The 22126-nt window shown below is 37.3% G+C and overlaps 1 protein-coding gene across 2 annotated transcripts in view; it reads right to left on the bottom strand.

The window, feature by feature from the left end:
• Positions 1–1324: 1324 nt before the first annotated feature.
• ZFP82 (ZFP82 zinc finger protein) overlaps positions 1325–22126 on the bottom strand; it is a 41284-nt gene continuing 20482 nt past the window's right edge. Inside the window, exons 5-6 of one of the 2 annotated variants that reach the window (XM_082367383.1) lie at positions 16829–20792; positions 1325–16072 (exon numbers count right to left, since the gene is read on the bottom strand). In XM_082367383.1, the coding sequence (XP_082223509.1) occupies positions 19435–20792 (1358 nt within the window). In that variant the 3' untranslated portion in view covers positions 1325–16072; positions 16829–19434. The remainder of the gene's footprint in view (positions 16073–16828; positions 20793–22126) is intronic. The other variant, XM_082367384.1, reaches the window with a different exon arrangement.

Raw genomic sequence — 22126 nt, 5'->3', positions numbered from 1 at the left:
AAGCCCTCCCAATTCTATTTTATCCTTTCCATTTTTCTGCTGAAGTTCCTGTCCATTTATTCATTATGACTATATTTTCCATTAAGTCAATAAACATTTTTATACTACCTCCTAATTAATTCCAATATCTGGGTAATCTCAAGTTCTATTTCCATTGGTTGCTTTTTTCCTGCTTATGGATCACATTTTCCTGCTTTTTTGAATGAGTAGTCATTTTTGATTGTATGTTATACATTGTGGATGCTATGTTGTTGAGAGTTCAGATTTTGTTATCTTTCTTTAAAGATTATTGATTTTTTTATAGCAGCCAGTTAATTTACTGGCAGATCAGTCTGATCCCTTCAAGGCCTATTTTAAAACTTTCTTCCCTTAGATCTAGAGTAGCCTTTGCTTAGGGCTAGCATAACCGTACTCTAAAGGTGTGGCCTTTTTAGGGTGTGAGCTGACTACTAGGGTGTTCAGAAGTGTCTGTCCACTCTAAATGTTTGGAATTTCCTTTTTCCCAGGACTTCTAGAATCTCTGTTCAGCTCGTAATTCCCCAGCAGCTGTTCTCTGCTAGGCTTTGTGGAGTCTCTTCCTGTACATGCACAGATTAGTATTGATTAAAAATGTAAGAAGATCCCTAGGCACAGTTCTGGGACTCCTTCTTTGCAGAAAACTATTCTCTTGACTCTACCCCACTAATTCCAGCCACTTAACATCCCCAAACTCTTAGGCTTAGGCCAAATTCTTAGCCTACTCCGCTCAGCGAGACTCTGAGTTTACTTGAGCTATACCTCTCCATACCATACTCCAGAAAGTAGCCCCAGGCAGAAAGCAGAGACAATCATGGGCTTACTTCATGTTTTTCTCTTCTATCAGTGATCATAGTCCTGCACTGCCTATTGTCCAAAGTTTGAAAACCATTGCCTCATATATTTTGCCTAGTTTTATGATTGTTTTTGGCAAGAAACCTAGTTTGATATCAGTTACTCCATCATGGTCAGGAGGCTTTAAAATTTTTTAAATTCCTGCAATCCATACCTTTCTTGTATTTCTAGTTCACTAGGATTGTTGGTTGGAGACTGAACCAACATCCTTTGCTAGTTCACAACCTTAAGTAAGTTAATTAATTGAGTTTTTAGTACATTTGACCTGTCTAGCACTTAGGAATACATTGCTTTTATTACAGTGCTCATGATGTACTTGATTGGATTCAACAAAAAGAATCTGCAATTTCAGGCATCTCAGTGGAAAAATGAAACCGTGTCCTGCAGTGATTGTATTTTATTTTTTTAAATCTAAGATAGCTGCATTTTTCTTTTACTTTAATGAGACAATTAGGCTTTTGGTACCACCCTGTCTTTAGGTGTTACTTTTAAAATGTTAATACTTTCTCTTAGTCACATTTACCTGAAAGAAAGTCCTTCATAATTTATTCACCAAATACTTATCATACACACAGACCAGGCTTTTTTTTTTTTTGGCCATGCTGTGTGGCGCAGCATGTGGGATCTTAGTTCCTAGACCAGGGATCGAACCCATGCCCCTTGCATTGGAAGCACAGAATCTTAACCACTGGACTACCAGGGAGATCCCAACCAGGCATTATTATGCATCAGATACATTAATTAATTAATAAGTAAAATCACACACAAAAGCCCAGTTACTACCCTCAATGAGCTCACAGCCAAGAACTGAAAAATGACCATTTTATATTTATTTATTTATTTATTTTTATTTTTGGCTGCGTCAGGTTTTAATCGTGGCATGCGGGATCTTCCATTGTGGCACGAGGGCTCTTCATTGCGGTGTGTGGGCTTCTTTCTAGTTGTGGTGCACAGGCTCAGTAGTTGTGGTGTGTGGGCTCTCTAGTTGTGGCACGCAGGCTCCAGAGTGCATGGGCTCTGTAGTTGCGGCGCATGGGCTTAGTTGCCCTGCAGCATGTGGGATCTTAGTTCCCTGATCAGGGATCGAACCCACATACCCTGCATTGGAAGGCAGATTCTTAACCACTGGACCACCAGGGAAGTCCCTGAAAAATGACCATTTTAACACAACATGTTAAGTACAAAATTAATCTGACAAGACTGGCTTGATCAGGACTCTTATTCACCATTTCATCAGCAGCATCTCACCTAGTTCCTGGCAAATATCAAGCGCTTAAACATATGAAAAATGAACACATGGAGACACTAGGGTATAAAAATCTCCTTTTAAGATTTGAGTATATAGTATAGCCAATTATTGGGTGAGAATGTTTACATACACAATTCAGATAGCAGTTTGTTCCACTGAGAATAGTAGATACTTCTTGACTGTCGATTTTGATAACACTGGTAGATTCTGGGCATAAAAATTATAGAAGGAGATTATATTCATATAAGTGCAATAATCAAGGTAAGTACAGGATGCAATGAGAATTCAAATGATGGGTAAATGGTTTCTAGACCTTACGTTTGAACTGAATCTTAAAGCACAAGTATGATTTTTTCAAGAAATATATATGTTCCCACCAAAAGTATGGAGTTATATAGAAAGATAATGTTTGGAGAACTCATATTACTGATTTCAAGACTTTCTATAATGTAACAGCAATTAAAACAGCATGGTATCAGTAAAAGAACAGATAAAATATCAGTGGTACCAAGGAGAGAGCCCAGCAATAGATCCACACAAATATAGTCAACTAATCTTTGACAAAGGAGCAAAGGAAATTCAATGGAGAAAGGATAATCTTTTCAACGAATGGTGCAAAACAACTGGATGCCCATATGCAAAAAGAACAAAAAGCAAAATATCACAAAACCTTGATACTCAAAATGGATCATACCCCTAAATATATAACACAAAACTATAAAACTTTTAGAAAAAAAATAAGGAAAATCTGTGTGACCTTGGATGGTTGATGAATTTTTAGGTACAACAACAAAAGCATGAGCCATGAAAGAACAGATCAATATGTTAGACCTTATTAAAAATCAAAAACATTTTGTTGTGTGAAAGACACCAAGAGAATGAAAAGACAAACCATAGACTGGAAGAAAATATTTGCAAATACATATCTAATAAAAGATTTGTATCCAGAATATATTTTTAAAATCTTAAAACTCAACAATAAGAAAATAACCCATTTGAAAAATGGGCAAAAGCTTTGAGCATATACCTCACCAAAGAAGATATACAGGTAGCAAATAAGCATATGAAAATATTCTCAACATCATTTGTCATTAGGGAACTGCAAATTAAAACAACGAGATGTCACTACTATCTTAGTTTGGGCTGCTATAACAAATTAGGATAGGGACTTCCCTGGTGGTCCAGTGGCTAAGACTCCATGCTCCCAATGCAGGGGGCCCGGGTTCAATCCCTGGTCAGGGAACTAGATCCCACACGCCACAACTAAGAGTTCGCATGCCACAACTAAACATCCCACATGCCACAATGAAGATCCCGCACGCGGCAATGAAGATATCACGTGCCGCAACTAAGACCCGGCGCAGCCAAATAAATAAATAAATAAATAAATAATTTTTTAAAAAAATAAGGGGCTTCCCTGGTGGCACAGTGGTTAAGAATCCGCCTGCCAATGCAGAGGACATGGGTTCGAGCCCTGGTCCAGGAAGATCCCACATGACGCTGAGCAACTAAGCCCATGCACCACAATTACTAAGCCTGCACTCTAGAGCCCGCGAGCCACAACTACTGAGCCCGAGTGCCACAACTACTGAAGCCCACGTACCTAGAGCCCGTGCTCTGCAACAAGAGAAGCCAGTGCAATGAGAAGCCCACGCACCACAACGAAGAGTAGCCCCTGCTCGCCGCAGCTAGAGAAAGCCCACGCACAGCAATGAAGACCCAATGCAGCCAAAAATAAATTAATTAATTTTTAAAAAAATTCTTAAAATAAATAAATAAATAAAACAGATGCTCCATATAAAATAATAAACAAGAACAAAAACCAAATTAGGATAGACTGTGTGGCTAAAACAACAAACACTTATTTCTCACAGTTCTGGAGGCTAGCCAGCAGATCAAGATCAAGGCATAGGCAGATTTAGTGTCTAGTGAGGGCTTGCTTCCTGGTTTGCAGATGGTTATCTTGTTTCATCTTCACATGGCAGAGAGAAGAAAGAGCTTAAGCAAGCTCTCCTGTCTTCTTATAAGGGTACTAGTCTAAAAGGCTACATACATACATACATACATTTTATATGACATTCTGAAAAAGGCAAACCATAAAGACATTAAACAGTTCACTGATTGCCAGAGGTTTAGGGATTTGGAAGAGTTGAACATGTGAAGCACAGGGAATTTTTTAGAGTGGTGAAACTATTCTGTATGTTACTGTGGTAGTGGATATATAACACTATGCATTTGTCCAAATCCATAGAACATCACAGCACAAATAGTGAACCTTAATGTTTATACATAAAAAAATAAATTAGGAAGTTGACCCTGAGGGATCCCAGGATGAAATTCAGACAATGATAAAAGAATCCAATTGTATTAAAAATGTATGCTAAACCTCACTGAAGGATATGGGGGGGAAAAGAAGCTGACTTAAGTAACTTTGGGAATGAGTAGAAACTGTAAGTCTAAAGACAAGTGTACATAAATGGTGTATGGGTAAACAATTCTGAAACCACTACATGTAAACAAATAAATAAATGGATGAAAGACAATGAAAACCAGGTTCCTCAGTCTTGGAGTGGGAAGTTCCAGACCACCAAAGGCGGGGAGGTAAGAGGGTTCTAGTTACCAATTACAATGTGTGCAGCGGGTTTCCCACACACCACCAAGCAATTTTTGGACACCAGCTGGATGTCCTACAATTCAACACAATTCTGACACCATTTTCCCAGAGATAGCATCAGATTCCACAGGCTGAGGGCTCAGTCCTATAAGACTGCCCACTCCTCGCCACTTCAGATGCCAATTGCAAGCCCAGAATGTTACCTGTGCTTCTGACCAATTGGAAGCTAGGTTTTACCTGTTTCTGTCCAATTGGTTATGTTCTCACAACCCCTTCTTCAGGTTTGACTAATTTGCTAGAATGGTTCATAGACCTAAGGAAACCTGTTTACTTACTAGATTACCGATTTATTATGAAGGATATGAATGAACAGCCAAATGAAGAGATATGGAGGGGAACATCCCAAAGGAGCGTCTATTCTCATGGAGTTTGGGGCCCGGCACAGTGGCACATGGAAGCATTCTGGTTCCCTAACCTAGAAGCTCTCTGAACTCCCTCCTTTTGGGTTTTTATGGAGGCTTCATTATATAGGCATGATTGAACTCAATCTCCAGCTCCTCCCCCCTCCCCAGCGGTGGGACGGTAGTGAAGGAGAGGAAAAGGGGGACTGAAAGTTTCAACCTCTAATCACACGGTTGGCTCCACTGGCTACCAGATCTCATCCTTAGGTGCTTTCCAAAAGTCACTTCCTTAACACAACAAAAGACACCTTTATCACTCTCATCACGTAGGAAATTTCAAGGGTTTTAGAAGCTCTGTGCCAGGAATGGGGTATAAGACCAAATATATATTTCTTATTATAACACAATATCACAGAAGGCAGAATGAACTATTTGTTACTGGATTAGAGTCAGAGAAATCAATATGAATTCATATTTAGCTTAATACATACACATATATAAATAATATAGATTTGTATATATACCTGGGTTAGTATACACAAATATGTTCTCTAGCTCTGTCTGCTGAGAGGGCCTAGAAGCAATCCCAGGAAAAATGAGCAATCCCTGTGCCCAGCATTTGGTTTCTAATACCATTCAACAATGAAAGAAGTGTGAAATGTGAAATAAAATGGAGTCACTAATGTCAAGGGGTTTTAAAATGGAGCCAGAAGGCCATTAGAAGGTGGACCTTATGCACGTCCTCACCAGGTGGAGCCAGGTGAGGCCAAACCACAGATATTCCAAGGACTCTGCAAGAACACCTGCAACTTGTCACAGTAACGGACTTTTACCTCCCTGCTGTGGTAGCCTTAGCACTCAATCATGTTTAGCCAAAACTAGCTTCTGCCTCCAATTCCAGTTAAGAGTCTGTAATGCAAACTTCCATTCTTTGCCTTTGAAAGTCCCTGACTTTTACTCCCTAGTGGGACACTGGGTTGTTACCAGAATCTATGTGCCTCAAATTGCAATTCTTTGATCCCAAATAAATGTTTTTTTGCTTGATTATTGCCTCCTAGGTTTATTTAGGTTGACAGGAACCAGAATTCCTTGGAGAAATGGCTGATTCTAAGACTGGGCAGGAAATATACAAGATGAGCCTGCAATGTCTTGTAGTACCAGAAAATAAAGGAAGTGCTTCAAAAAACAAAATGATGGGGTATGTCAAAGGGACACAGGAGCCAACTGAAAGAGCTCACAATAGCCAAAGCTGGAACAATTTGAGAAAAACAAACAAAAACAAAAACAAAAATACATCGTATTGAATTATAACCCAAAGTATAAAATAAATATCAATGAGTCCATCCTGACATAAATAAATGGTTGAATAAATAAATGGGGGATATTGACCAAATCTCCCATATAAAAGAATTCTAAGTAATTTGTGTGGATTACCCCTCCTCGAGTAGTTGAAGCATTACTCCCCACCCCTTAAGTGTGGACTGTGCATGGTGACTTCCTTCCAAAGAGCATAGTCTGGGAGGAGGGATAAAGTAACTGTACAGTGGAGAAATCTGGCAAACACTACCTTGGCTAGGAATTCAAGGCTAATATCATCAGTGATAAGTTATGTTGATAGCATATACCTCTAATATGATGTTGTAAGAATGGCAGTTAGTGTGGTCTTCCTCCCCCAAATTCAAACCCCCAGCCTAACTAGGAAAAAAACATTAGACAATCACAACTTCAGGGACATTTATAAAACAACTAACCAGTACTCCTCAAAACTGTCAAGGACATCAAAAGCAAGGAAACTCTGAGAAACTGTCACAGTCTTGAGGAGCATAAGGACACAGAAGACTAAATGTAATGTGGTATCCTGGATAGGATTCTGGAACAGAAGGACATTAGGTAAAAACTAAGGAAATTTGACTGGAGTATGGGCTTCAGTTAATAAGAATATACAAATGTACTATAGTAGTATAAGACGTTAACAAAAGGGGAAACTGGGTGTTCATTATTCGGGAACTCTGAACTATTTTTGCAACTTTTCTGTAAATCTAAAACCATTCTAAGAGAAAAAGCTTATTTAAAATAAAGTAGGGACTTCCCTGGTGGTCCAGTGGTTAAGAATCCGTGTTGCAATGCAGGGGATGCCGGTTCGATCCCTGCTTGGGGAATTAAGATCCCACATGCTGCAGGGCAACTAAGCTCGCGTGCCGCAACTACTGAGCACGCGAGCCACAACTAGAGAGCCCGTGCACCGCAGGTACTGAGCCCACGCGCTCTGGAGCCTGCGCACAGCAACGAAAGATTACCGAGTGCTGCAACTAAGACCTGACGCAGCCCATAAATAAATAAACAAACAAACAAACAAACAAATAATTTAAAAAATAAAATAAAGTATGAGACTATAGAACAAGACAATGGGTGCAGGAAACTTGCATTAGACGTTTTAAATTAAGGAGTAACAGTGAAAAGTGAGATTTATATTACTATACTAGAGTGTTTTAAGGATCCCAATGGCAAAAAAGTGGCTGAACCTCAAGAATTTGGAACAGAACTTTAAAAACTCAATTAGGCCTCTGCCTTGCCCCCCCACCACCGCCCTCCACCTCACTCCTTACCTTCTGAAATACCAGAAAGGAAAGAGTATGCATAAAACCAGATTAGGCTTTTCTAAAACCAATCTGCTTTCTTGGAGATTAAACACATGAAGTAAATAACTCAACAGCTTGGCTGAATAGTAGAATTGGAGATATATGGAAGAGTAACTATAAGAATAGAAAAATCATGCTTAGAGTTTCTCCCAAAATTCTGTGCAGAAGGATAAAAGTGGAAAACATGAGAGAAAATGACATGTGAAAGGCAGTGCCAGAAATTCTAATGTCTAATAGGAATTCTACAAGGAGAAACCAATAATAAGGAAGAAAAGGGAATTTTAAGAAAAAAAGAAAAAAGGAAGACAGAGAAAAATTTTTGGAGGTGAAAAAAGACAAATTTTCAAGTAAAAGTTATAAAGCTAAAATTTAAAGTGCTCTTTCTTTTACCAGGCCTAGTTTTAAGAATGTTACATGCATTAATTATTTTTCATAACAATCCCATCATGTGGGTACTATTTCGATCCTCATGTGACAGACACAGAAACACAGAGGTGAAGTGACCTGTTCAACATCACAGAGCAATTAATGGAGGAGGCAGAATGCAAACCTGCTTTCTTTGTTAATGAAACTTTTTATTTTGACATAATATCAAATGTACAGAAAAGTTGCAAGAATAGCACAAAGAATTCCTGTATACCCTTCACACAGATTCTGTAAATGCTAACATTTACTGCATTTATTTTACAATCCTATCTTTTTCTGAACACTTGGAATTTCATTCAGAAAAGTCAGTTGCCCACGTAAGGCTCCTTTACCCCTAAATGTTTCAGTGTATACATCCTAAAAGCAAAGACATTCTCTCCCGTAATCTCCATAATTACAATGATCAAAATTATGAAATTTACATGGATATAATACTTTTATTTTAATATTTACCTTATTCAAATTCACAATTGTTCCAATAAAGCCTTTACAGAAAAAAAATTTCTGTTCCAGGGTCATATATTACACTTGTCATGTCTCTTTAGTCTCCTTTAACCCGAAACAATTCCTCAAGCTTTGTCCTTCTTGACCTTGACATTTTTGAAGAGCAAAGGCCAGTTACTTTGTAGAGCATTGCTCAATTTGCATTTTTCTGTGATTTCCTTATGATTAAATTCTGGTTATGCCTTCTGGCAGGAATATCACAGGAGTCGCTCTGTTCTGGAGGTACAGGATGTCATTTTGTGCCACACTGGTTATGTTAACTTTGATAACTGGTCAAGATGCTGTCTGCCAGGTTTCTTCACTGTAATGTTACTACTTTCCCCTTTGTAATTAATATTTGTGGAGAGAGACTTTACGATGGTATCAAATTCTGTTTCTCATCAAATTTTCACCCATTAGTTTTGGCATACATTGATGATTCTTACCAGAATCAATGATTACTGTGATGGTTGATGGATGGTGATTTTCTAGTTTCACCATTCCTTCTACATTAGTAAGTTGGCATTCTACTATAAAGCATGTTTCATGGATGCTTCTTTTAGTCACTGTATTAGTCAATGGTTTTACTCAATCTGCTACTATTATGACCTGTTTTGATGCTCAGATTGTCCAGATTTGGCCAGTGAGAACTCCTTGAGATACTGTGACTTTTTGACATATTTCAACCATTTTTTGAGCACTTCCCTACTTTCTACCCCCTCAGAATGTTCCAATCCCATCTTGTGTTTTCTCTGCTCAGTGTCTTATGCTATTTCTCCAAGGAGCCCTTGTTCCTGGGATCTGGGTGCTGGATATTCTCATTGCTACAGCGGTGTAATTGCTTCTATGTCCTCTCTGCTAGGGGGACATACATACACACACCTTTATATGATCTCTAAATTTTTTTTTTTTAAAACACGACTTTGTAGTGATACCTCCAATTGCAATCCAACACCACAGGGTTCATCCTAGCCTCCTGCTCTCCCTATTGCAATGCCCTTCTCCAGCAACAACAAACCTGGCTCCCATTATATTTACTTACTCCGAAATACAGTTACTTTTTTGCTTGATTCTAGAATACATGAAATAGTTCCAGAATTACTAATCTGTAATCACTGTGTAAATCAATCCTACTAACGAGAGTTAATTACTTGTTTACGGGTTTTTTTTTTCTTCTTCTGTTTTTAGCCTGAGGGAATATGGTCAAATTGTCTTCAAAACTTGCTTGCCTAAGTCTTTTTTCCCCCTTTAGTGTGAAGGAAACTTTTTTTTTTTGCTTATATTCCAATTTAGGTTCTCTCCTGTTATTCACTTTTTTAAAAAACTGAACTATAGTTGATTTACAATATTGTGTTAGTTTCAAGTGTACAGCAAAGGGATTCAGTTATACATATATATTCTTTTTCAGATTATTTTTCGTTAGAGGTTATTATAAGATATTGCGCATAGGGATTTCCCTGGTGGTGCAGTGCTTAAGAATCCGCCTGCCAATGCAGGGGACACGGGTTCGATCCCTGGTCTGGGAAGATCCCACATGCTGTGGAGCAACTATGCCCGTGAGCCACAACTACTGAGCCTGCGTGCCACAACTACTGAAGCCCACGCGCCTAGAGCCTGTACTCCACAATGAGAAGCCACCGCAATGAGAAGCTCGCACACCGTAATGAAGAGTAGCCCCCGCTCGCCACAACTAGAGAAAGCCTGCGTGCAGCAATGAAGATCCAATACAGTCAAAAATAAATAAATAAAATAAATTTATTTTAAAGAAAGATATTGAGTATAGTTCCCTGTGCTATACAGTAAATCCTTGTTGTTTATGTGTTTTATATATAGTTGTATGTTAATCCATACTCTTAGTTTATCCCTCCCCACTTTCCCCTTTGGTTGTTTTTGACTTTTTAAAATTATTTACTTATTTATTTATTTATTGGCTGCGTCAGGTCTTAGTTGCAGCACGCTGGATCTTTTGCTTCAGCACATGGGCTGTTTGCTGCGGTGCGTGGGCTTCTCTCTAGTTTTGGCATGCGGGCTCAGCTGCCCCGCAGCATGTGAGATCTTACTTCCCCAACCAGGGATCGAACCAGCGTCCTCTGCATTGCGAGACAGATTCTTAACCACTGGACCACCAGGGAAGTCCCTGTTATTGACTTTTAAAATTTGTAAAACATTAATATGGTCCCCAAAGTAAAAAAATACAAAAAATAAAAAGAATGTGTCACGTCCCTGTCCCTTTATGTACTAAAATCCCCTATGTATTTAGGTTTATTTATGGAATTCTGTTCTATTCCACTGGTCTGTTCATGAGTACCACATCGTTTCGATTATAGGGACTTTTTAGTATTTTTAATTATCTGATTGGACTAGTACCACTTTGCAGCTTTCCTTTTTCAGTGTTAGCCTGGCTATACTTACATAAAACCTGTATTGCTGCCACTATAGATACTGTATACACTTGAGATGAAAAGATTAACTGAATTGTCCCCCTCCAGTAACTCTCCTTCCCAGTACCTTTCTCTTCATGACCCTTATCAATATGTGAGGTTTTCTTAGTTAGGTACTCACCGGTTTTCTGCTTTCCAGATTTTCCTGGAGATTGGGGATCTTGTCTTTAATATCCACTAACATATTGAAATAGCCAGAGCACATCATGGCACCCTCCAGGTATGCATTATGCACAAGCATTTGCACGCATTTTATTAGCTATTCTGGTGGGTGTACAGCCATATCACATTGTGGTTTTAATTTTTCCGTTTTCTTGATAATTAACGAACATGAGCACAGTCTGATATCTTTATTGGCCATTTGGATATCCATTTTTTGGAAGTGCTTTTTTTTTTTTTGGCCGTGCTGCACGGCCTGCAATGGAAGCACGGAGTCTTAACCACTGGACTGCCAGGGAAGTACCCTCATTTCTTATTTGGTTGTCTGTCACTTATTGATTTGTAGTGGTTCTTTATATATTCTTGGTCAAATTTATGTATTGTGAATATAGTCTCCCAGTCTGTAGCTTGCCTTTTCACTTTAATGGTGTCTTTTGATGAAAATAGATTTTTAAATTTAATATAGTAAAATTTACTTTTTTTTCTCCATATGGTTAGTGCTTTTTGTGTTCTGTTTAAGAAATCTTTCCTACCCCAAGGCTAGAAAGATATTCTATGTTTTCTTCTAAAGCCTTTGTCATATCATCTACAATTACATCATTAACACATCTGGAATTGGTTTGTGTGAAGTGTAAGATAAGAGCCAAGGTTAATTTTTTATCGATATGGATATGCAATTGATCCAGTGCTACTTATTGAAAAGAACATCACTTCCTCTGCAATCACACTGCGAGGAACCTTTGTCATAAATCAGATGACCACATGTATGTAGGTCTGTTTCAGGGCTCTTTATTTTGTTCTATTGGTCTACTTGTTCGTTTTGCATCAGTATCACGTTGTCTTAATGACCAAAGTACACCTTATCACATTAACAAATTCAAGAAGGAAAATATATCAGTGTGCCAAAAAGGCATCTGAAAATATTCAGCAGGCATTTTTAATTGAAAAAAAAAAAAAGTTAAATAGGGACTGAAGGAAACAAGTGAACCACACAAGGTCTGTTTACCTCAAACAGAGAGCAAACATTACACTAAGTGATTTCCATTAAGTTGGGAAAAACAACTAGATGCCCGTTATCACCACTAATACTAAATCTTGTTCTGGAAATTATTTCTGTTAGAGTAAGAATAATAAAATAATCACTATAAATATTCAGGAAAAATCATATCTATTTGTAGTTGACATAACTGATTGCCTAAAAAATTAAGAGTCTAGTAAAAAAATGAATTTTAAAGGTTATTGGGTAATAATGAAAGTGATGATTGTATCCATATTTAAAATTTTAATATGTCAATATCACAATAAAAACAGAAATAAGCCACAGTCTGGGAGAAGGTGAGTCCATCATAATACTAGGTAAAGGATTACTATCTAGAATGTTATTTTTAAGAATCCCACTATTTTTATATGAAGATTTTTTTAAAAAGGAACATGGGCAATACATATGAATTGGCAAGCTATAGTATTTAGCAATAAACATATGTGAAAAGATGCTCAACTCATTATTTACCAGGAAAATATTAAAGCACATACCAGAAGTGGGGATATAAGGAAATAATATTTCACTGGTTGAAGGGGTTGTAAATTGGTACCATAAAGATGTTCTCCTCTTCTACGGCAATATCTAGTGAGGTTGAACATGAACATAACCTCTGACTTACCAATCTCACCTTTTGATAAATACCTCAGAGAAACCCTTGTTATGTATAGCAAGAAACTCAGATATTCAACAAGATATTTTTCAGTGAGAAATTATATATAACCTAAATATTGACCAATAAAAGGCCTCAATACATATGGTGTATTTATATAAAGAAAAGGACTAGGGGTTTTCTATTCTACTGAAAAGCACCATGTTAAATCCAAAAAAGAGCAAGCAGCTGGTTGGACAGCATGCTGAGTTGCTTGCCTTGCTAGATAACCATACACCTGCCACAATGCTGACATTTCCATCCTTGAAGCCTCTCCTTTTGGTTAGGGCAACATCTGCCAAAGTGGAATTACACCTACAATAGGTATTGGGAATGTGAGCTCTATAGTGAAGTATGAGATACATTGAGTTTGATAAAATGAAACATTTTTGATAGTCTTTTGTTAGGCACTTAATGTGATTTTTTTCTCCCAAGAAATATAGAATATAGAGCTTGCATGCTTGTTTGAACACAAAATCATTTTCTTCAAGAACCATTAAGTACTGGTGTTTTGTGGAACATACTTTAAGAAATTTTGAGTTAATGTACTGTCCCCAAAAGACTTCAGTTAACAAGAAAATGTTACCAGGGAGAAGAAACACATAATAGCACTTAAAATGCTCATTGTGTATGTTACATTTTTGTGTAAACACTGTGTTATGTCCACAAATTAAAAGCAATTTGAAATCATGAGTGGAAGAGATTTATTATTCTAGATGGTGACTGATTATTCAATGACATCTGCCCAATCTGCCCACTCTGAGCAAAATGGACTTAGAGGTACAAGTCAGTGTATGACAGTGACATTCATTTGGCTGAAAATAAAGTGCTGTGGCAATACTTGTTTTTCTTTTGTAGAAGGTAATAATTTTTAAGTATTGAATGCCTATTTTTCAAATAATTTTTCATTCCTTTTATAAAATTGATGAAGCTAAAATAAACGAGAAAAAGAAGAGAAACAATAGAAAGAAATTATTGGGGCAGGATCACGTCATTTTTCCCAACACTGTTACACTGCTCAAGTTAGAAAACCTAAATGCCTAACTAAATCACAAAAGGTCAGGCCCTGGGTATTCCTGGTAAATCATTTTATGTTTTATAACTGTTTTTTTAGACTACTGAGTTCAATTTACTGAACTTTATTTGGAATGTCTGCATGTATCTTAAATGATACTGGTCTAGATTTTGCTTTTTAGGGATTACCCTCATCTAAAATTTTATTATTGGGATATCTGCCTTATAGAATGATCCTGCAAAATTTTGTTAGAGGTTACCTATTCTTTAAAACTTTATTGCCTGAAAAACTATCGATTCTAGTTTTTAAAAAAACAAGAACTCCACTTAAATTTCCTTTGTTTACAGATCTCATACATTATAAAACTATAACTTATAAAATCTATAAATTATAAATTGTATAAAATATAAAATCTATACATTGTTCAGGCTTTCTATAGTCTCTTGAGTCAACTTTGATCATTTAGGTTTCTCTAGATAGCTCATTCTCTATATTTTTATACATACTGAAATATACGTATATAGTAACATATAAATTTTAAAACTTTTAAATCTCTTTGATATGTGTACCTATTTCACCATTCCCATACATAAAGCTGTAATTGAATCATCTTTTGTCCCTCAATAATAACTGCTGATTCTATATTAATGGTATTTTCAAAGAGAATATTCTTGGATAAAATCTACTACTTTATTAACTATTCTTTTACTTAAAAAAATTTTTTTTAAAATTTATTTATTTTTGGCTGCATTGGGTCTTTGTTGCTGCGTATGGGCTTTCTCTAGTTGCAGTGAGCGGGGGCCACTCTTCGTTGCAGTGCGCGGGCTTCTCACTGCAGTGACTTCTCTTGTTGCGGAGCACAGGCTCTAGGTACGCAGGCTTCAGTAGTTGCGGCACATGGGCTCAGTAGTTGTGGGTCGTGGGCTCTAGAGTGCAGGCTCAGTAGTTGTGGCTAAGTATTTGGGCTTAGTTGCTCCGCAGCATGTGGGATCTTCCCAGACCAGGGATCGAAGCCATGTCCCCTGCACTGGCAGGTGGATTCTTAACCACTGCACCACCAGGGAAGTCCCTCTTCTACTTTTTTTAAGTTGTACTTTTACTTTTATTGTATGAATTACTTCCTGCTATTTACCTTAATTAAAAAAAAAAGGGGGGGGGGGCTTCCCTGGTGGCACAGAGGTTAAGAATCTGCCTGCCAATGCAGGGAACAGGGGTTTGAGCCCTGGTCCGGGAAGATCCCACATGCCAGGGAGCAACGAAGCCTGTGCGCCACAACTACTGAGCCTGCGCTCTAGAGCCAGCAAGCCACAACTACTGAAACCCACGTGCCTAGAGCCCATGCTCCACAACAAGAGAAGCCACCGTAATGAGAGACCCGCGCACCACAACGAAGAGTGGGCCCAGCTCGCCGCAACTAGAAAAAGCCCGCGTGCAGCAACAAGACCCAACGCAGCCAAAAATAAATTAAATAAATGAATAAATAAATAAATAAATAAATAAATGTTTTCTGGGAATTTCCTGGCAGTCCAGTGGTTAGGACTCCGCGCTTTCACTGCTGAGAGCCCGTGTAAAAAACACGTTTTCTGGCTTAAGTTAATGCTTTTTTTCCCCAACACTTCTGTCAACTGCCTACTATGTGACAGGCACGGTATGTGTGGTAACAGAGTCGTGAACTAACTGCTCAATCCAGGTTTTCTAAATGCATTAAGGTTGTTTATTTCCTACAAAGTAGAGCTTTGGTGGCTTCCCACAATTTTTTTAAAAAATTTATTTATTTAATTTATTTATTTTCGGCTGCGTTGGGTCTTTGTTGCTGTGTGCGGGCTTTCTCTAGTTGCGGTGAGCGGGGGCTTCTCATTGCAGTGGCTTCTCTTGTTGCAGAGCACGGGCTCTAGGCGCCCGGGCTTCAGGAGTTGTGGCTCACAGGCTCTGGAGCGCAGGCTCAGTAGTTGTAGCGCATGGGATTAGTTGCTCCGTGGCATGTGGGATCTTCCTGGACCATGGCTCAAACCCGAGTCCCCTGCATTGGCAGGTGGATTCTTAACCACTGCGCCACCAGGGAAGCCCTGCCCACAAATTTTTATCTGTAGGGATCAAATTATCATTTATCACTAAGTAGTCTAAAATTTCAGATTTTCTACTTAAACAAAAACTTTATTATGGAAGTTTTCAAATATATGCAAAGGTAGTAAGAATAGCACAGTGAACCCTATGTACCCATTACCCGGCTTCAACAATTTACAGCATTTTTCCGATCTTGTTTCATCTATCCTTCCCATTTTTTCTTTAGTATTATAAAGCAAATCATACATATAATTTCATCCTTGAATACTTCAGTATGGCTCTCTAATGCATAGGATTTATACACACATACACACACCCACTCCCATGCCATCATCATGCCTAACAAATGAATAATAATTATTTAATATAATTTAATACCCACTCTAGGTTTACTTTTTCACAATAATGTAAAAAGTTGTCTTTTTTTTATCTGTCCAAATCAGGATTGTATTGCCTGTATTTTCTTATTTTCCGTATTCTTGATGCTCTGGCATTTGGGGACTTGATCTTGGAAAGACTACCACTTCTAGGGCTCGCAAATTCCTTGACAAACAACCCTCCTGCAAGCATGCCGTTGATATATAAACCAACCAATCCAAAGTCCACACCCCTTTATCAAACATCTCCTTTATCAAACTCTCACACACCAAGCCAATATTCCTCCTGCCCTAAATCACCCCAGGGCCAGGTACTGGACAACTGAGGACCACCACTGGAGCTCAGAGCCCACAAAATTATTCAATCTACCCAGTCTTAAACTTGCTCAGTGTACCTACCTGGCATCACGTCACCCATTCCTTCCTGGGAAAACTCCAGTAAAGGTTCTGAGTCATGCTCTGCCCTCTTCCGCCTTCTGCCTCCTAACAGGACTAGGTGCTCCTTCCATGTTCTCCTATGTGTACTCAGTTCCTCCTGTTTGCAGAAATCTCCGCGTATAAGCTTCTTCCTTCATGATAATCATTTCCATGTCTTCGTGACTTACCATACCTGATTAAAGCAAATCCTGGGTACATTTTAACACAAGCATCTCAATACATTCCATACACTGTATTTAATTAATATGTCTCAAGTCTCTTTTAATTTGTAAAATTCTGTTATTATTCTCTTAACATATATTGGTTAAGAAACTAGGGCTTTTATTTTGTGGAATTTCCCACATTCTGGATTTGGCTGTTTGCTTCTTTGTGTCATGAATTTGTTCATTTATTTCCCAAGTTTCCTGTAAACTGGTAGGTTTAGAGACTAAATTACACTTCTGAATCAATATTTTGGACAAGAATACTCCACAGGTAGTATACATCCATTGCATTACATCAAGAAGCACATAGTCTTGCTGATTTAATTTAGAGATGTTACTATAGGTTAACGGGTTGTCATTCTGCTCTGTCCTTTAAAATCTTAGAATAATCTCTCACCTAGTGGTTTTCACATCCACTGATACCATCAAGACCCATTATTTCATAAATAAAAAGTGTGACTTTTTGGATTCTATCATTCCTTTGACCTTTATTAGCTAGAATTCTCTAATAATAAAGAACTTTCCTTCATCAACTTTTGGTTGTCTTGAAATATAGTTCATAAAGGAAAGGCAGGATAAATGCTCCATTTTCCCTTTATTTATTAATAAATGCCCTAATGTGCTCTGTAGCTGACCAATGCATTTTGTTAGAAAAAAAGGAAGTTATCACAGGCTACAGTAATCATGACAAAAGGACAAAGGATCCAAATTGAGGGGATTCCCACTGGCCAAATATAGGACAATTTGAGCATTTTTTTAAAAGGCTACAATGGATTTTTTAAAATTGATGCTGGACTTATAGGTGATTTTTAATTTCCAAATAGTTTCTTTTTATCTTATTCTTTGTTAATTTTATTTATTTAATTGAAGTATAGTTGATTTACAATATTGTGCTAGTTTTAGGTGTACAGCACAGTGATTTGGTTACATATACACACATATATGTATATACATACATACAGTGTGTATATATATATTCATACAGTGAATATATATATATACATATATTCTTTTAAAAAATTATTTTGCATTATAGGTTATTACAAGATATTGAATATAGTTCCCAATGCTATACAGTAAATCCTTATTGTTTACCTATGTTATATATGGTAGTATGTTATCTGTTAATACCATACTCCTAATTTAATTTATCCCCCCACTTCCCCTTTGATAACCATGTTTGTTTTCTATGTCTGTGAGTCTGTTTCTGTTTTGTAAATAAGTTCATTTGTACTATTTTTAGTTTCCACAAACAAGTGATACAATATTTGTCTTACTCTGTCTGACTTACTTCACTTAGTATGACAATCTCTAGGTCCATCCATCCTCTGTTAATTTTAAATCAAATTTATACTGAGGCCAGAGAGTATAGATTGTAGAATATCTTCTTTTTTATGAAAAAATTGAAAAAGGATTTCTCACTTTCACTATTTTAACAAGAATAAGTTATCTGACATTCAATAATGGATGAGTGTTGGTGGAAGGCATTTCTATATTCACTGTGCCCATAGTCTTTCATATGGATTTTCAAGAGAGTAATATTAATGATGATAATAATAAAACAATATTTAGTAGCTTAAAACAACAACCATTTAATTATATCTCATGATTTCGTGGGTCAGGAATTTGGGCAGGGGCTCAGTTGGTGGATTTTTCTGTTCTACATGGCATCAACTGAGGTTATTCACTGGCATTCAGCTGATGGCTGGTTTGGAGGATCCAAAACTATTTCACTCAAATGTCTGATGTTTTCATGGGCAATCTGGAAGACTGGGCACAGCAGAGTGCCTCTCCTTCTCTATGTAGTCTCAGGGCCTTTCCATGTGGTCTGTTCAGCAGAGTAGCCAGACTTTTTAACATAACAGTTCAGGTCTGAACTTGAGAGGGTATTCCAAGAGATGAGGCAAAATCTACCAGTAAAGTCTGGGTCCAGAAACTAGCACAGCAGTACTTCTGCTATTCTACTGGTCAAAGTAGTCACAGCCTGCCCAGATTCAAAGGGAAGGGATGTGGATTCCACGTCTTGATGGGTGGAGTACCAAAGAATCGGCAGTAATCTTTATTCTGCTACAGTATTATAATTTTATAAATGAAGAAATTATAGCATCTAGCAGTTAAACATCTTGTTCAATATAACACAGGTAGGAAAGTGATGGGCTAGAAATGATGATGTGTCTTTCCCACATTTGTTGTATTAATAGGATTAGTTTCTAGAATGAATGTGAAGATTCTCAGGTCTGAGTGATGGTGGAATATATTAAATTAACACATTCTTTTAATGATTTAAACCCCGTTATGCCAAGTCAGGTGCATGGAGGAAGCAAAAGGAACTAATTACTACATTCATAGACTAAAAAGGCTTTCTTATATTTTTACATTATGAATTTTCAGATGATGGGTAAGGTGTGAATGTTGTCTAAAGGCCTTCTTACATTCCTTACATTCATAGGGTTTCTCACCAGAATGAATTCTCAGATGCTGAATAAGAGATGAATTAAGCCTAAAGGCCTTCCTACATTCCTTACATTCAAAGGGTTTTTCACCAGTATGAATGCTCTGATGTAGAGTAAGTTTTTGGCGCAATCTAAAGGCCTTCCCGCATTCCTTACATTTATATGGTTTCTCACCAATGTGAATACTCTGATGTTGTGTAAGTTGTGAGAGTAGTCTAAAGGCCTTCCCGCATTCCTTACAGTCATAGGGTTTAACACCAATATGAATACTCTGGTGTGAAATAAGTTGTGAGTAACGACTAAAGGCCTTCCAGCATTCCTTACATTCATAAGGTTTCTCACCAGTATGAATTCTGTGATGTAGAATAAGATGATAACCACGACTAAAAGTCTTTCCACATTCCTTACATTCATAGGGTTTCTCACCAGTATGAATTCTCTGGTGGAGTGTCAGTTGCTGTCGTACTCTAAAGGCCTTCCCACATTCTTTACATTCATAGGGTTTCTCACCAGTATGAAGTTTGTGATGTACTCTAAGGCCAGAGCCACACAAAAAGGCCTTCCCACATTCTTTACATTCATAGAGTTTGTCAGCAATATTAAGCTTCTGATGTCGAGTAAGGTGTGCATACTGTCTAAAGGCCTTCCCACATTCTGTACATACATAGGGTTTCTCACCAGTATGAATCCTCTGATGGAGAGTAAGTTGTCCACGAACTCTGAAGGCTTTCCCACATTCTTTGCATTCATAGGGTTTCTCACCAATATGAATTTTTTGATGTACTCTAAGGTCTGGGCCACATATGAAAGATTCTCCACATTCCTTACATTCATAGAGTTTTTCACCAGAATGAAGTCTCTGATGTCGGGTAAGATGTGCAGTCTGTCTAAAAGCCATCCCACACTCCTTACATTCATAAGGTTTCTCACCAGTATGAATTCTGTGATGAAAAGTAAGTTGTTGGCGTACTCTAAAGGCCTTCCCACATTCCTTACATTCATAGGGTTTCTCCACAAAATGAATTCTCTGATGTGAAGAAAAAGATGAGTGTTTTTGGTAAGAGGACACTTTTTGAGATGTAATTTTCACTTGATTGAAATATTCCTCTTGTCCTTCAAATTTTCTTTTGGACTCCCAATCATTTTTTAAAATGAGTCTCTTAAGGCCATGGTTTTTAATTCTCTCCATTATTTTCCACTGGGATAAGTTTATTTCATGAATGTCATTTTCTGAAGATAACTTCTTGGTCTCATAGTTGGTCTCCAAATCTGAAAGAAAACAAGAGAGCAAACATGCAGTTTTCTTTTTCTAAAAGTAGTAAAATTTCTACAGTAGAAATAAAAGACAACCAAAGTACTACCCAATGAAATTCTAAAAATAGTTACATAGCTAAAAAAAAAAAAGCAAAAGGCAACACCAGGAAAATGAGAGTTCATTCAGGAAAATGAGATTAGTGACTAAGTAAATATTTTAAGTCAGTGTTTCTCAAGCTGAAATGTGAATCAGAATCACAAGGGAGCTTGTTACAAATACTATGATTTAGACACCACCTAAACCACTTGGATCAGATTCTACAGTCCTGGGCAGTCCTATATTTAATATTCTCCATTCAATGATTTTGATGGACATGAAAGGTTGAGAATTCATACATAAATTCTTTCAACAATTTCTCTTTATTCTTAGAATAAAATCAAACTCGCTAAAAGGCCTCTGCTTACCTATAACGCATCATCTCAAACCACTGTTCTCTTTACTGCTACCTGGAGAGGCCTCTTTTCAGATCTTAGAACATGTTCCCACTTACTTCCATCGGACTTTTCAGTCTGCTCTATTTCCCCACAAATCTTCTGTTTGGGCTCTTTGCATGGCTGGCTCCTTCTCACTTTGAGGTCTTAGATTAAGTTACTCACGCTAAGGCTGAATCTACTGACAGTACTTAAAGCTATGTGCTTATTATACAGTTGACCCTTGAACAACATGGGTTTGAACTGTGCAGATCCACTATACATGGACTTTTTTCAATAAATATACAAACATATATGTGTAGAACATCATGTGCAAGACTTGTATTGAAGTGGATAATCTATCCTTACATAGGCATAAGGTGAGTGATATCTAATATAAAATTAATAATATGTTAGCTTTCTTACTGTTTTACAACTTTGCTTTTAAAGAATTACATTACTGTACAGTGTGCTTCTCTCTTTTGTGATTGGATAAACTGCATATCAGCTTATCATCACAGTAAGTGGTTTTTTAAAAAATGTAACAATGTTTCCAATACTGTTTTATAAATGTGACTGTAATATTGTATGCCAGAAAAGTTTTATGCTGATTCATTCATTACTGTATAGGCTAGGCTACCATGAAGCATTCACATCAATTACACTAGGTTACCGTAAAGCAATCATATTGCTGCTTCTTCATTACCAATGCATGAGTCATTATATCTGTAAAGAAATATAAATTTTTTTCACATTATCTTTTCATTTCTGATGTCCAGTGTTAGTAATACATATAATACGTTCTGTGTTTATCATATAAGACAATATTGATGTAGATACTGACAGAAAATTTATCTTATAAACAGACAACATAAACT

The sequence above is a fragment of the Balaenoptera borealis genome (genome assembly GCF_965194805.1).
Source record: "Balaenoptera borealis genome assembly, chromosome: 19".
NCBI lineage: Eukaryota > Metazoa > Chordata > Mammalia > Artiodactyla > Balaenopteridae > Balaenoptera > Balaenoptera borealis.
The sequence above is the reverse complement of the archived record's forward strand: the minus strand, read 5'-3'. Positions and strand labels throughout refer to the sequence as shown.